The following is a 14549-nucleotide window of genomic DNA, read 5'->3' on the forward strand; positions in this document are numbered from 1 at the left end:
AATGGAAGTTAGCACGTAGTGCAGTGGCTGGTGAAACTTCATGTTAGTCAATGGGGCCACCAGACTTACTACAGTGAAAATGACAATTTCCTATTTTCACTGTCAAGGTATGTTAAACAGAAAAGGAAAATGTGCTTCTCTTTTAAGATTTAGCACCCTGTCTGGTGGGCTACCAAGACCTTCCCTAAGGGTGTCTTAATAATATTAAAAAGGAACGGTTTGTTTTGCCATGTTGAGTTGCCAGTTTTAACGCTGCCTGGCTAGACTGCAGTGGCAGGCCTAGTCACGTTTTCACCAATGTCATGTAGTGACATAATTAAGTGCTGCAGACTAAATAAATTTACTAGCGCTGGGTACATCTTGGACCATATGCTAGGGACAGTAAGCTAAACTAAATACACTAGTCTGGTAGCAGCCAATTACACACGTACTTTGGGGGTTAGAGCACATGCACTGGGGCCTTCAGAGTCCTTCAGAGTCGAAAAACCAGCCGCATCCGTCCTACAAGTTATAAGTGATGAAAAAAAGGAGCCACTTTGTACAGGGCATAAACAGTCTCAGAGCCTGATTCCGCAATGCAGAAATTAATTAAAAGGGTGATATTTGCCAAGCAGTGAAAAGTTAGTAAATACATATATACCACCTTTACAATTTGGGAGTATGGTGACATCTCATTGGAAGGGAGATTTGGATGGATTGGCCCTGCCCCAAAATCAAAAGAGGGTGCCTGCATAGTGGTAAATTGCAGGAATCCAGATCTGACACACCGTTTGTTAACTGGAAATAGGCCTCGCATTGGGGGTGATTTAGCAACCATAAGTGTCATCCCTTTGGGGTGCTTCTATCGCCTCAGTCCTCTCAGCTCTATGGGCCAGGAGGCAAGGGGCAGAGCTAGAAGTCCCCCCTCCCACCCTGCTCTCGATCTACAACAGATTTTTGCCACTCACAGGACTGGACAGTAAAACAGAACGGAGAGGCGCCCTCAAGGGTATCTCTGAGAGTCAAAATGAGTGTGCCTCAACATTTGAGGTCAGATGTCACCAACATATATAAGGGGGATCGGGTTGAAGATTTAGCCTGTGATGCCCTGGGTACTCTAGAAACTGGTGCCCCATACCCAGATCTGAAGCAAGTGCCATTGATAAAATCTGGTTCATATGGTCAATTTGTATGGTCAAATTTTGCCGATATGAACCTGCTCCCTTTTGAGGTGCCACCCTAGTCCTCTGGCTCAGAAGTGACACTAGCCCGCTGTCACAGATCGGGCTATCGCAATCTTATCCAGGAGGATTTGACACTTCGAACAATAAATGCTTCTGCAAAGCGCTCAAGGGACCTACAATTCGGCTAATGAAACGTGTCAGGATTAAGCTCCAAAAGAAATAAGGACTTGTTGTCTTTTATTGAAAATGTTGATGTTATCTGCTGTCAGGAGACTTGGGTTTTGATTGCATGCTACTGATGGGTTTAGATCCTTCTGTTTCTGTGCTGTTCTGTCCATTACAGACAGGGGGGAAGAGGGGTTTGTTAGTCATAGTTTCTACCTCACTCATATATCTGAATGTCAAGATGTTGACTTTTAATCCGTATCAGATAACTGTCCCAACCCGGAGTATGTAATATCTTAATCAACTTCTATTACAAATTCTTTTCTATACAACATGTGGCGATTGTTGAGGACTTGGCGTTTGCCATCACTGAACTGATAAGTAAAGAACCGATTAGTGTTTCTCTTTTCTGGGCGTGTGATTTTAACATTGCCAAATGTATATATAGTGGGCCTAAGGTTTGTGGAATTAAAGACAGTCGGGGAGAGCATGAGGTCCATTTTCAGCACTCAGCATTTGGTGAAGCTTTAACAAGTTTAATTTTAAGTAATAATTTGTCTTTCGCATCAGAGTTAAGTAGTGATAGCCATGTGAACGTACCGACATTTGCCACGAGAGGGAAAGGTAGCACTACTGATCATATTCTTTTGTCCGATGACCTGACCCCTTTGCTGAAAAAACATAAGGTGTATCCATTGCCATTTAGCGATCATCATCTCATAATTATTAACCTTGCTCTCCCGCCGGTTAACTTTCGGAATGTCAAAGGCTAATCCTCCTTTAACCTATGCGCCTAACAGGAGAGTATGAAGAAAATAGAGGAGAGTAGAGTGTTTATAGACCTCAGTACGAATAACCAGGTAGAGATGTCATGCTGCCTCTTAGATACTGATGATACAGCTGTTATACAAGAAAGCTTTATTAAGATATGTAAATCCGTATACAACACATTATCCTTAGACAAGCTGAGGAAGGATCGCCCTGTACAATCCTGGTTTAATCCGGAATGCACCAATGATTACAAAACACTAAAAAGAATTACTAACGTAATACTACGTGACCCGGCAGCGGTCAGACTAGCAAGAAGGGAGTATAATCAAGTAATTGTGAAAAGAAAGGCAGATATTAGAACTAAACCTTGGGACGACCTGGAATGTGTGACTTACTTAAAAGATAAAAAGGCATTTTGGAAGATCATGAAGAGTCCCTTCTTTTCTGAAAAATGTATAGAATGCCATATATTGGAACAAGAATGAGTACAGTGTAGTAAAGTGCCCCTTTTGGCGTGGTGACACCTGTGCCCCCTATCCCGAGTTGAAGTGGGTCAATGGTGCCAGTGTGTTCCCCAGACCCTCTAGAGCCGAAGCTTGGGTTTGACAACTGTGGACTTCCCAGCACTGCCGGCAGTCTCTTTATGCAGGCCTCCTCTACAGCGAGTGCCTCTGGTGACAAAAACCTGATGCCTCAGTACACCTCTGCAGCCGGTCACCCCAGCCAGAGGAGAAGAGGACCAAAGCTGTCCCCAGATCCCCGAGCACTGAGACCCGAGACCCATTTTTGGTTCCCTCAGACTGGCCCCCCAGTCCTTGCTTGCAGCCACTTACCAACTGGACCGATCTCCTTTGAAGAGAATGGGACACCCAATGGGACACACCTCTGCACCCGGACACCCCAGAGCCCCCCGAGGTGACCTGTTGGTGTGGCCTTAGACCTTGCTCCATGTTCACCTCAAGTACTAAAAAACAGTCCTGTAAGCCGTTGCCAAATACCCATATGCAGTGTCTGTTTCTTTTTAATAGGATAACATTAGGACCCCATGGCTGAAAAGCACCTCTGCACCCGGACGCTTCAGTGCCTCCCGAAGTGACCTGTTCATGCTGCTTTGGACCTTGCCCCATACGTAACTTAATGCCATAAGAACAGTCCTGTAGGTCATTGTTAAGTGCCTGAATGTTGTATATGTCTTTTCCCCATAGGATAAAGTATGTAGAAACTGCACTGAATCAATTTTTGAAATGCATAAAAATTAAAAGTACTTACCTGATTCTGATGATCTTGGTATCAAAATTCGTATAAAAATAAGTGTTATTTTTTTATAAATTGGTGTCGGATTTCTTTATTGAGTGTGTCTCTCGCTTACTGCTCGCCCACACTACCACAAAAGAGAGCTTTTAGCATTATTATTTTAACCCCTGTCAGCCAATAAGGGTTGCCCTGGACTATAGGCATAGTGTCCCCTTACACTGGTTCACTATATAGATAGCCAGCTTCCTACAATGAGGCAGCCAAACTCTATGATCTTAGGGTGCCAGCTTGCTAGGTTCAACTGCATAGTTGATGGATGCCTCAGCTGGCCCTGACGGTGAGCGAGAAGGTCCAGCCTCGGCAGCAGTTTCTTATGGGTGCAGACAGACATCTCCAGGAGCATTACGTATTGGGAGTTGTCATGTTCAGGTCACTGATACTAGTATAAGGGTCTAGTGAATGTTGTTGCAGATTGGCCAGTGCTACACTTCAGCCAGTGCAGAGAGCTGGGGGTAGTTGATTGCCCTCTACATGTAATACATTGGCTGTCTTGCCTCAAAAGAGTTTGAAGATAGCCTTGAGATGTAGATGGATGGTTAGAAGTGCCAGGAAGCTGATGTACTGCCTCTGCTATAAAGGGATTCAGGTGCTTTATCCATTCATGTCATTGAAGGGACCATCCCACCCCATGAGAGAGTATTCAGCGGTAATAATCAGCGGTAATAATCAGCTGAGGAAAAGGGTCTAAAGAGGCCCCGCCAAGCAGTACCACCAGAGCCTTGGCTCTTACCAACTCTATCTTTCCAGTGCCCCTCCACTTGTGACCACTGCCTTGCAAGGCACTTCTGCAGCATGCACATATGCAACCTCGTGAGTTGCATTATTGTGCAGCACGAGGCTATCACCACCACCAGTTTCAACAGAGTCCCTAAAGTAAGAGGACACTGAAAAGTAGACAACAGCTGTTGGAATGACATTATCCTCTGTTTGTTGGGGTAGGCTTTACCGGAGACAGAGTTTAGCACAAAGCCCAAGAACGGCTGGATCTGTTGGGGCTGGAGGTGGAATTTTATGAACCATCACCTGTGGAGTAGGGACACTGCTGTCTGAGTGCTTTGGTGTGTTCTCTTGATCAGCAAATCGCCTGAGTATGGAAAGACGATGGCATTTCTGCACAGGTGAACTGCTACTACCAGTAGGTACTTCATGAACCCCCATGAAACCGTAGTGACTGCAAACGGCGTCACCCAGAACTGGTCTTATTGTCCACTTATTAAAAAGTTAATGTACCAGGTGTGCTGGGTGGATGAGGATGTGGAAGCAGGGTCCTTTTACATTCAGCAAGACAAGGTCACCTTGGTGGAGCAGTGGAATGACATCCTGCAGGGTGACCATGTGAAATTGTTCAATGAGTATGAACTTGTTCAACGCCCCAATGTTTAGGATTGGCTGGGTGAGGAGGGAGGGATAGGAAGAGGGGAGGATGCAGGAGGTGTCCTTTTTGGAATGAGGAAGTAGTGGGAGTACACTCCTTTGTTTATTGGTGCAGGGGCACTGATTCAAAGACACCTCGTCCTCTAACAGCCAAAAGTGGTCAGGACTGACCACATGGTGAGAGGGTGGGATGTTAGGTGGCATGGTGTAAAACTTTCAGACAGTACTCTTTGTGTGGAAATTAAAGCACACACTGATCTGAGGTGATGTGCACCCTCAGCCCTTCCCAGACAAGACACAGGTAATCGAGAAGTCAGATGGAGAGTCACTCTTCATTGCCTCTGCCACACCTGTAAAAATGGTACCTACCCCACTGGAAGGTTTTGGTCTGTTGAGGGTCTAGAAAGGACTGCTGATGCTGGTAGGGTGGTCTCTGACTGCTGGCTGTTGCTGTGGCCCCACTAATGCTCTGCTGTATGTCAAAGGCAGACATGGACACTGCTAACTCCATGGGAGAGGAGAAAATTGATCGCCATCCATGGACTTCACAATGTCAGTGTCCTTGTTGATCTACCCAAGCATCTGATCAACTTGGGGGCTGGACAGATGTTCGCTGTCAAAAGGGACATTAAGGAGGTGCTGTTGCACCTCAGGCTGGAATCCAGAGATTCTAATCCAGGCATACATGCCAAGAAGGATGCTGGTGCTGGTTCCTCCGGCAGTGGTATTCTCAGTGTTCAAGACACTTCTGATGATGCCATTATTAACTACCTTACCCTCAGCAACTTAACCCACTTTCCTGTGGCCCACTTGGAGGTACTTCATAAGCTCCTCAACTTCGTCCCATTGATGAGGATCATATTGGGAGAGGAGGCCCACAGAATTGGTGTTGCGCTAATTTCTGACAGTAAGGTTGATTTACAAGTTAGTCCTGGCCTTGATTGTATCTAGGTTGGATTACTCTAATACCCTGTTATGTGGGTCTCCCTCAATATCAGTTAAGGAAACTGCAAAAGGACCAGAATGCAGCGGCCCGTCTGGTTCTTAAACTACCTAAACAAGCTTTGGTTTCCGGACTACTGCAATCCCTGCATTGGCTTCCCGTTGAGAAAAGGATTCAGTTAAAAACTCTTGTTCTTATGCACAGAACCTTGAACCACTCTAGCCCAAGTATTTGTCCTCCGGGGTCCATTTCTACACTCCCCTTAGAACTCTTCATCCTTCTCAGGGCCATCTTGCCAAAGTTCCTGAAGTAAGGCTGGCAAAAACAGGAGGTAGATCCTTCTCTCTCCTGGGCCCTCAAGCCTGGAATACACTTCCTACTGGACTATGCCAAACTGAAAGTGAGAGGCCTTTCAGAAAACAACTCAAGACATGGCTTTTCACCCTCTAGTTCTATCAGCCTCTGCTCTCTTACTTTCCACTGTAGCACTTGGATACTCCCTATAGTAGCTGTGCTCTCTAGAAATCTCATCATTCATTCTTGCAAATCCCTGGTCAAATGTTCTCAGAGTACCTAGGGCCTGTAAGCCAAGATCACTTAGTGGACTGCAGTACTATTTGTGCAACTACTAAAATGCCAAGTAAAGTTTTGGGACTAGGCTTGTTCTGCAGCACAAATGGCAGGTAAAAGAATATCCCATTTGGCAATCCTAATTGGAAAGTTTAACTTACCAGTAAGTCCCTGGTATATGGTACTCGGGGTAACAAAGGCTTAAAGTGTCACTGGTGGAAGTATTTGCAGTGACAAATGAAAAGTGGAAGCACAAAATTTGACCTATCAAATTAACCCTTTTAAAGGGCCAAACCTCCCTATTTGTTACCTGTAAGTCAGCCCTAAATTGCCCAGGTGGCAGGGTGCATGGTTATAAATAGCAGTGCATGTACAAAGTGTTTTTTATATGTCCCATTACTGGAAAAACTCCCAAGTCAACATTTCCTACTAGAAAGCTTGTAGCACAATTGAATAACATTAGTTAATTTTTATTATTCATGTAACTTCAAACACCCTTCTGACTATTTTCTTTGTGAAGTGTCAAATTAATAATTATATTTAATCCAACTTATTGCCAAGGGCAGATTTAACATAACCTAAGTTGTCTAAAAGGCTACAAGTAGTCTTTTCTGACTGGCCCAGCAGCTTACAGCTACCCAGCCTGCCCTGTGATTAGGTGTCAAGTGTTCTGAATTGAGAAAAAACAGCGCCATCTGCTGGGTGGTGTTTTTCTTCGTTTACCAGGATGGCTGGGGAGAGGACCAGTGGACTAATTATACTTCAAAGGAAGACAGCCCTGTAGAAACAGATGTCACTGTGCCCATACCTGCCCCTTTTCCTCTAATGACCAGCCATGATGGCTGCACTGTAATTAGATTAGGAGTTATTTTGAAGGGGGACTGTAGTCCCCAGATAGCTACATCTCTGGGGTGGAACAGAAAACTCCACACCCCAGGAAAGAAGGGTCTGGCCTTGCTGGTAGTGGGCAAAATAGTGCACTCTGGCATAGTTTATTGCCACACTTCCCTGAAAGTAGTCACAAGGTTGGTGGAATTGCCAAGGGGACTACCCTCCCACAAGCTTGTGCAAAGGAAAAAACTGGCAAGCCTGCCTAGAAAACTCAGTTCACTGTTGGAATGGTGGAAGACAGAAGAAGCACTGCTCCTGTTGAGTTGCTGGACTTCCTAAAAAGAGGATGCACCAAGAAGGAAGGCACCTGCTACAGCTGAGGATTTCTCAAAGGGGACCTACCCTGCTACTGAGTGAGCGGAGAGAAACCACAAGTGCTGAACCAATGTCCACTTTGCCAAAAGACTTTAGAGTTACTCCAAGGACTAGCTCCTTGTTAAGCCACTGGACCACAAAAAGCTAAAGAAGATTACTTTTCAAGTGCCCAGGTGGTCACTGACTAAAGATTCACCGTGTCACAGCTTGTGTAAGCTGAGAGATGGAGTCAGTGGCATTTGATTGTACTCCTTCCCTTGCCCTGTTGAAGTAAAGCTACTACAGTGATACCGAAAAGCCTGCATTTGAAGACCTGCAGGGGTGTGGAATTTATTAAAATATCTACTTGTCCGGGGGACAGGTTGCTTCTCAAATCTACTTGTCCTGTAAAAAGATCTACTTGTCCCTTTGGTGCCATGTAGTGTGGCGACAAATTATGGCAGCAATTAATAGCCTCTCTGATTATGCCAGGGCTACTACCATAGTAGGGCTTGAATACTTGCAGTTTCAATTCCTACTGTAGCAATTTCCTTATTTTGCCACCTTTCTGCAGATCTGCATACTGGGGCTGGAGGAAACAGTAAGCAATAGTTCCAGAGCTGGAATGCCTTTGAGTCTGCAAGCCTACTAACCTGCATGTTTTAAAGATTTTTACCAGCTTCTCTCGAATATTTTCCCATAATAAGAAAGGTTGGACATTTACTCCGGACAATAGCAGAATTAGAACTTCTTCCAGAGTTGGGAAGAAAGTGGCTGGAGGGAAAATGAACTTGCAAATGCTCAATAGATTTTCACATGAGCAAATCTACACATCGTATTTACCCATGCTAAAATACAGTTCACAAATATTTTACAGGGGTACAACATATACCATGGGTGCACTTTTGTGACTTTCTTTAAAAATTTGGGGCCACATGTAGGTAGGTTCAGATTTGTGACCTGCAAATTGCGAGTCGCAAATCCGAATGTAGGATGGTGTCCTTGACACCATCTGTGATTTGCAAGGGCTTCGCAAATGCCCACCTCATGAATAATCATGAGGTGGGTCGCAATTTGCGACCCCCTCGCGAATGGTGGCCTGCTGGAGACAGCAGACCACCATGTCTGTGACTGCTTTTCAATAAAGCAGTTTTTTTTTGTAATGCAGCCCGTTTTCCTTAAAGGAAAACAAGATGCATAACAAAAATGAAACGTTTTCGTTTCATTTTTTCAGAGCAGGCAGTGGTCCGCAGGACCACTGCCTGCTCTGAAAAAATGTTTACAGTGACATTCACAATGGGGAAGGGGTCCCATGGGGATCCCTTCCCTTTTGTGAAAGTGTTAGCACCCATTTGAAATGGGTGCAAACTGCGATTGGTTTGCGCCCGCGGTCACAAAACAATCCTACATTGCACTGCGAGTCGCAATTAGGAAGGGAACACCCCTTACTAATTGCGAGTCGCAAACCCGTTTTGTGATTCGGTAACCAGGTTACTGAATCGCAAAACTGGGTTTGTGCATCGCAATGTGCTTTTTGCATGTCGCAAACAGCGAAAGTCGCTGTTTGCGACATGCAAAAAGCTACCTACATGTGGGTCTTGGTCCCTAATTAGGTCTGGTGTGAACAAAGACATTTTGTTTTTATTAAACTTCTATTTCTCTCTCTTTCGGCTGGCTTTACTGTGAGTGATCGCATTCTGCTCTTCCACAAGGAGCATATTGCCACACAAAGTAGTTTTGTTCAGTGTCAGGAACTACAGTGGCAATCAGTGACGTAACGAAACTGGAGGGTGCCCCTTTGCAAAGAACATGGAGGAGCCCCCTCTCCAGACTCACTCAGGGCAGGTGCTGTGCTGAAAGGGCCCCCTGGAGGGCGGCTGCGGGCCTTTGTTATGCCGCTGGTGGCAACGTGTGCTTTTAGAGTTCAAAAACTTTTTGGGGGGGTTTTGCCAGTGTTTGTTACAATGTTGAGGGCCTGGTAGCTCCCACAACAATAAAGTGTTACAAAAGCCAATGCAAAACAAGACACGCATTGATGAAACTAAAAGACTTATAAAAATATGTCAGATCAGTTGGCTTTGTCAGTGTTTGTTTATTTTCATGCTTCCTATAATCGTGTTGAAAATGGTTACACAGATTTTCCATTAGAAATATTTTTGGGAAATACTAGCATGCTTCAACACATTTTACTAAATGACACTTCATTTGCATATAATCAGAGAGCATTCTGGGAGCATTATACTTAGCCTCTTAGCCTAAACTTTTCAAACATGTATGTACACGTATTTTTTTTTGTACTGGAACCAACGTCAGTAGTGAAGTGTGACCTTAAAACATTTATTTACAGCACTCACTCTAATAATGAAGACTTTCAAATAATGAACCATAAATACAAGTTCGAACAGCATTATCTTTTGGAAACACATTACCTCAACTGCAGAGAGTTCCATGCTCTGTAAACAGGCAGCCAAAGGGTTTGGTCTGCAGGGGGTTGGGCCTACTTGTCCCAAGGACAAAACAAACATAAAAACTTGTTGCCCTTGACCCCAAACAAGATGTCCCGGGCGTCGGGCTATAGGAATTCCACATCCCTGACCTGGCTAGTTGACCAGTCACACATGGACTCGCCTGGAACTCTCATCGTGCATACTGGGAGACTGAGTCCTCGACCCAAGCTGTGCCCCTGAAGTCGTGGAGTTGTAGCTGGAGCAATAGAGGATTCTGTCCAAGAGGACTACATCAGGGGAGCTTAAAACTCCAAAGAACCAGAGGCTGAGAATGAGGATTTCCAGAGGAGGAAGCAGACCCCAGTCAGCCTGTCTTGAAAGAGATGCACTGGTTACCCTTGGCGAGAAACGTTGCTGGTTTGTAGGTAGCCTCAACTCTCCTATAGTGAACTGCAGTACTTTTTACCCATTTTTAAAAAATCCTCTAAAATTCCTACCTACAGTTCTATATTATAGGTTTTTTTGTTGTTTTTGTATGTGTTTAAAGCTATTTAGTAAACTGGAGTGGGATTTTTATTGTGTAGTGTTTCTTAATTATTGACTGCTTTGCTGTTGTTAAATGCATTACAAAATGTTCTCCTAATTTAAGCCTCACTGCTCCGAGCCAAGCTACCAACTAATAACCCATTTTCCTACAGGAGGTCTCTGGATGACCGCATGATATGCAGTGATATCATATGGAGGCAAGATCTTGGTGGGATAAGGGTCAAAATCCAGGTTCGCCAAGTAAATCGACTATACAGTCCTTCCATGGGCCTTCGCCCTCTCCTGGCATGAAAGGTTCATTGTATCGATTCTGTGGGGGAGCAAGGACTGCCGGAATTTGAGTCAGTGTCCTTTGGCTTTAGAGGTAGGAGGTGATAGTTGAGGCAAGGGTGGAAAGGGTAGAGGATTCGTAGCAGGGACTCCAATCTGTTCAGGGGAGGTGACGTGGAGAGCTTGAAATAAGATTCCTCCTTGAAGGCCTGCCGATGCTTCTACAAGATTCAAAGCAGGCTATGGGGCTTGGCAAGGATTTTTCCAGTGACTGGATGGTTAAAGAGTTTCTTTTGTTTCAAATCTAGGATGTCAGAGAGTCCAACAAAAATGGAGCCCTCATGGTGTCAAGAAAGCGTTCAGTGCTAGTTCTGATGCCAGTGAGACCTCCAGCATCAATTTTGGCTCTGGGTAGACCTTTTCAGAGTCTGGAGGTCGAAGAGGCATTGAAGAGTGGCACAGTTCAAATGGTTTTGGCAGAGCTTTGCTGAGTATTGACCCGGTCTCAATGCCAATCAGTTCTGGTAAGAGAAGCCGGACTTTAAGGCTTGTGCTACTTTTGGCTCAAATGAGGGCTTGAAACCCAGCTCCCTTGACAGCAGTACTCTACCTTGGTTGGAGGGTGATCTGGTGGTTGGAACTGACTTTGTGGGGTCTGGGGTGCTGATGAAGCCCAGATAGTTAACCTTGTTTCAGGGCACACAATCAGGGGCAGCAACAGCCCACCATACACTCTTGTTGTTATTCTTTTCCCTCAGATGCCTCCTCTTTTAATAATAAAAACAAATGTTTAAAAAACAAAAACAAACCACTCAAATTCACCACTTAAACGCAATTGACATAAGTATAACTTGCATCTCTGAAAATTTCAGATGTCATCAGTGATATAATATGTGCGGTCACAACAAGTGCATTATATCAATGCAAGTAATACTGATGTCAGTTATGTGTAACTGGTGAATTTCAGTATTTCTCTGGTATTTAAATATTAGTTTTGTTATTATTAAAAGACTTACATTAAACTGCACTTTAACCTTTGTTTTTTTTCAGTGAATTTCTAGGTTTTTTCACATAAAGTAATATCTTATTACGATATGTCTGCAACCAACCCACCATCACGCATGGCCTTCAGTCAAAGTTTGTGTCTAACCCACCACAGGCGAGTCTCCAAGTACTGTAATGCCAGCTGCAACAGTTTTCTTCCTGTTGCAACCAGCCAATCACATTGCTTGGTCTTGCAGTTGTTCCACGGGACAAGCCAATCAGAATGCTTACTTTGTTGTTTTTTCCCTGTAGGACTCAATTTCTTAAACAGTAACATCTCTAAAATGGCTGAACAATTTTACATCAAATCACAAGAAACATTTTCTGAATAAATATCTAGCTAACTTTTCGGTATCGTAGTCTAATTTTTCCTGGGTTACAAAAAGTGTTTTGGGACTTCCCCTCTTGCTCCCTCCTCCCAACTTTTTCTTAACCCCTGCTTGTTGGATTACCCTAAACTTTACAGGAACGAGCTACGGTGGATGAACTTGTTTTGTCAACTGCGGTAAAGTTACTAGCAAAAGAAATTAAAAAAACACACTTCCTATGGAAACTCTGACTCATGTATAACTACATAGTGGCGAAAGAGCAAATTCCGAAGGAGAAGCTTCTTACATATAATCCTAGTTACATATAGTCATAAGCACTAAAATATCCTGCCCGTGTGCTGGAACACTACATGAGGATTCTATAATCAGACTCTCATGGGTTGAAAACATCACATACACAGGGACACATGATACACAAAGAACAGTTTAACACAAGAAACATCAAAGCTTTACCTGCTGAATTCCAACTGCATATGTTTTGAGAAAGAACTCTGAAAACTCAAAATATTCTTTTGTCACATTTCCTGGGCTCCCATACCTACCAAAAAGAGAAAAGGGACACATTCAGAAAAAAAAACTGCAATTTCTGGAGTGAGAGAGGATGTAAGATCAAGGACTTCCAAGTCAAACAGTGAGCAGAACATTAATATGTCCGAATATGTAAACATCACTATATGTTTCAGAATGTGCCTGAGAGTCCAGTAAAAGAGACTAACCTATAATAAGTTTTTTGTTATTAAACTATAACAATGTGCTAGTTTAAGTTGTTTTACATTAAACTAAACAGACATTCCAACATCAAAATTCATTCAACATTTTTAGCGATGATAAACATTTCATCAAACAATTCATGATTTTGAAGTTGAAAGTAAGATAATTGAGAAGTTTAAGAAAACATTTCTCATCTGACTAATCAGTGATGGTTACTGAATGTAAAGTAAGTGTAGGGAAGATAATGTTTCCTGCATGGTAAATGGTTTTGTACCACTGTCCTGAGAGGAATGACTACATGTGAAACTGGTTTCCTGAGTTTCTGTTGGCTCATCTGGAAAGCTAATCATGAAAGTGCACTGAGGCCTAGGATTGTGTACGGTGATTTGAAGGTCCAGAGCCTGAGTTGTGATCCCTTCTTTTTTGACATACAACTACTATTCTTGTCCTGGATTGCTGACAAGAAGCAGCTGTGACAGCATATTGATTTATGTGCACTTTTCTCCTCATTCAGGAGGAGCGCTACATACCAGCCCAGTTGCGTGATGTTCCACTTAAATGTGGCACCCAGATCCTTGCGCTGCCATACTGTATGCCTGTTGAGTGTGTGGGTGTAACATAGAAACGGTAGCAAGATTTTGCTTCAAGGTGAGTTTGATTGCTAGGACCAGTGTTATCAACTATGAATAGCCTCATGTCTGATATGGCACAAGTTAGCAGATGGAATGCGGGCTCCCCAGACAGTGGACATTTATTGCCTGCAGTCCTGGAGCAGAAGGGAGGAGCCACAGACACTTGTGTGAAAGGTTGGAAACTTGATCTATCCTTGCAAATGCTAGACTATCTTTTATAGCAGGGGATTATGAATTAGTCATTCCTGAGCATTGTCATTTGGTTGATGTTAGGGGAGTGGGGATGAGTCAGCAGATTCAATTGTTAGAGTTGAGGAAGAGTCTAAGCTGGGCCTGCCCTTTTGTCTCAGATTGCTACTTCAGAAAGGCTGATGATAGCCAGGTGCAGAGTATTAACTTAATTATGCCCATGTTTTGAATAGTCTCGCTTGGAGTCAGTATCCTCATGACCTGCTAAAAACCATCACTTTGCACAAAGGTTGCGTCTGCACTGCAGCAAGAAAATGACTTTTGAAATGGAAACACCACAAATCGGCTACTGGACTTTAAACAGTGGATCCTCATCCCAAGTATGGAAAAGAATAAAGTATAATGTTGGGGCACAAACCATTTCATTTTGTTTCATTTCCAAGTTTTTCTTGACCAAAGAAGGGACTGTCAGCAGATTACTAAAAGAAACTGCTGTGATCTAGGTCTGGTGTCTGCATGACAGCAGTCTCCCAGCGGTAAGGTGGACATCATTTGACATATGCACAATTTGTTTGAGAAACTGTGGGTCTGCCTAGAAGTCTGCCTTCCTTTTTAGAGAGGAAAGAGTGCACACCCCTGGAAGAAGAGAGATTGTCCAGGAGGAGGAATCCAGGTATGTTCCCAGTGTGCCGAGCACCAAGAAGAGTCAATTCATACAGGCAGCATAACCATTGCAGACCCGAGCTGAGATGGTGCGGTATCTGGGGTTAGCTTTACAGATATTCTTTAGAGAAATTTCCTTAGAATTATTCTCTATTGTAGTGGGTAGCTATGAAATGGATTATATTTTCCGTACTGTTAGGATGATGTGAGACATTCTGGATTGTGGATGAAGC

The 14549-nt window shown here is 43.7% G+C and overlaps 1 protein-coding gene across 2 annotated transcripts in view; it reads right to left on the reverse strand.

Moving 5' to 3' along the window:
• IPO8 (importin 8) overlaps positions 1 to 14549 on the reverse strand; it is a 650601-nt gene that overhangs the window by 488693 nt on the left and 147359 nt on the right. For both annotated transcript variants that reach the window (XM_069228192.1, XM_069228193.1), the window contains exon 8: positions 12575 to 12659. In XM_069228192.1, the coding sequence (XP_069084293.1) occupies positions 12575 to 12659 (85 nt within the window). The remainder of the gene's footprint in view (positions 1 to 12574; positions 12660 to 14549) is intronic.

This window comes from Pleurodeles waltl, chromosome 4_1 (genome assembly GCF_031143425.1).
Source record: "Pleurodeles waltl isolate 20211129_DDA chromosome 4_1, aPleWal1.hap1.20221129, whole genome shotgun sequence".
NCBI classification, from domain to species: Eukaryota; Metazoa; Chordata; class Amphibia; order Caudata; family Salamandridae; genus Pleurodeles; species Pleurodeles waltl.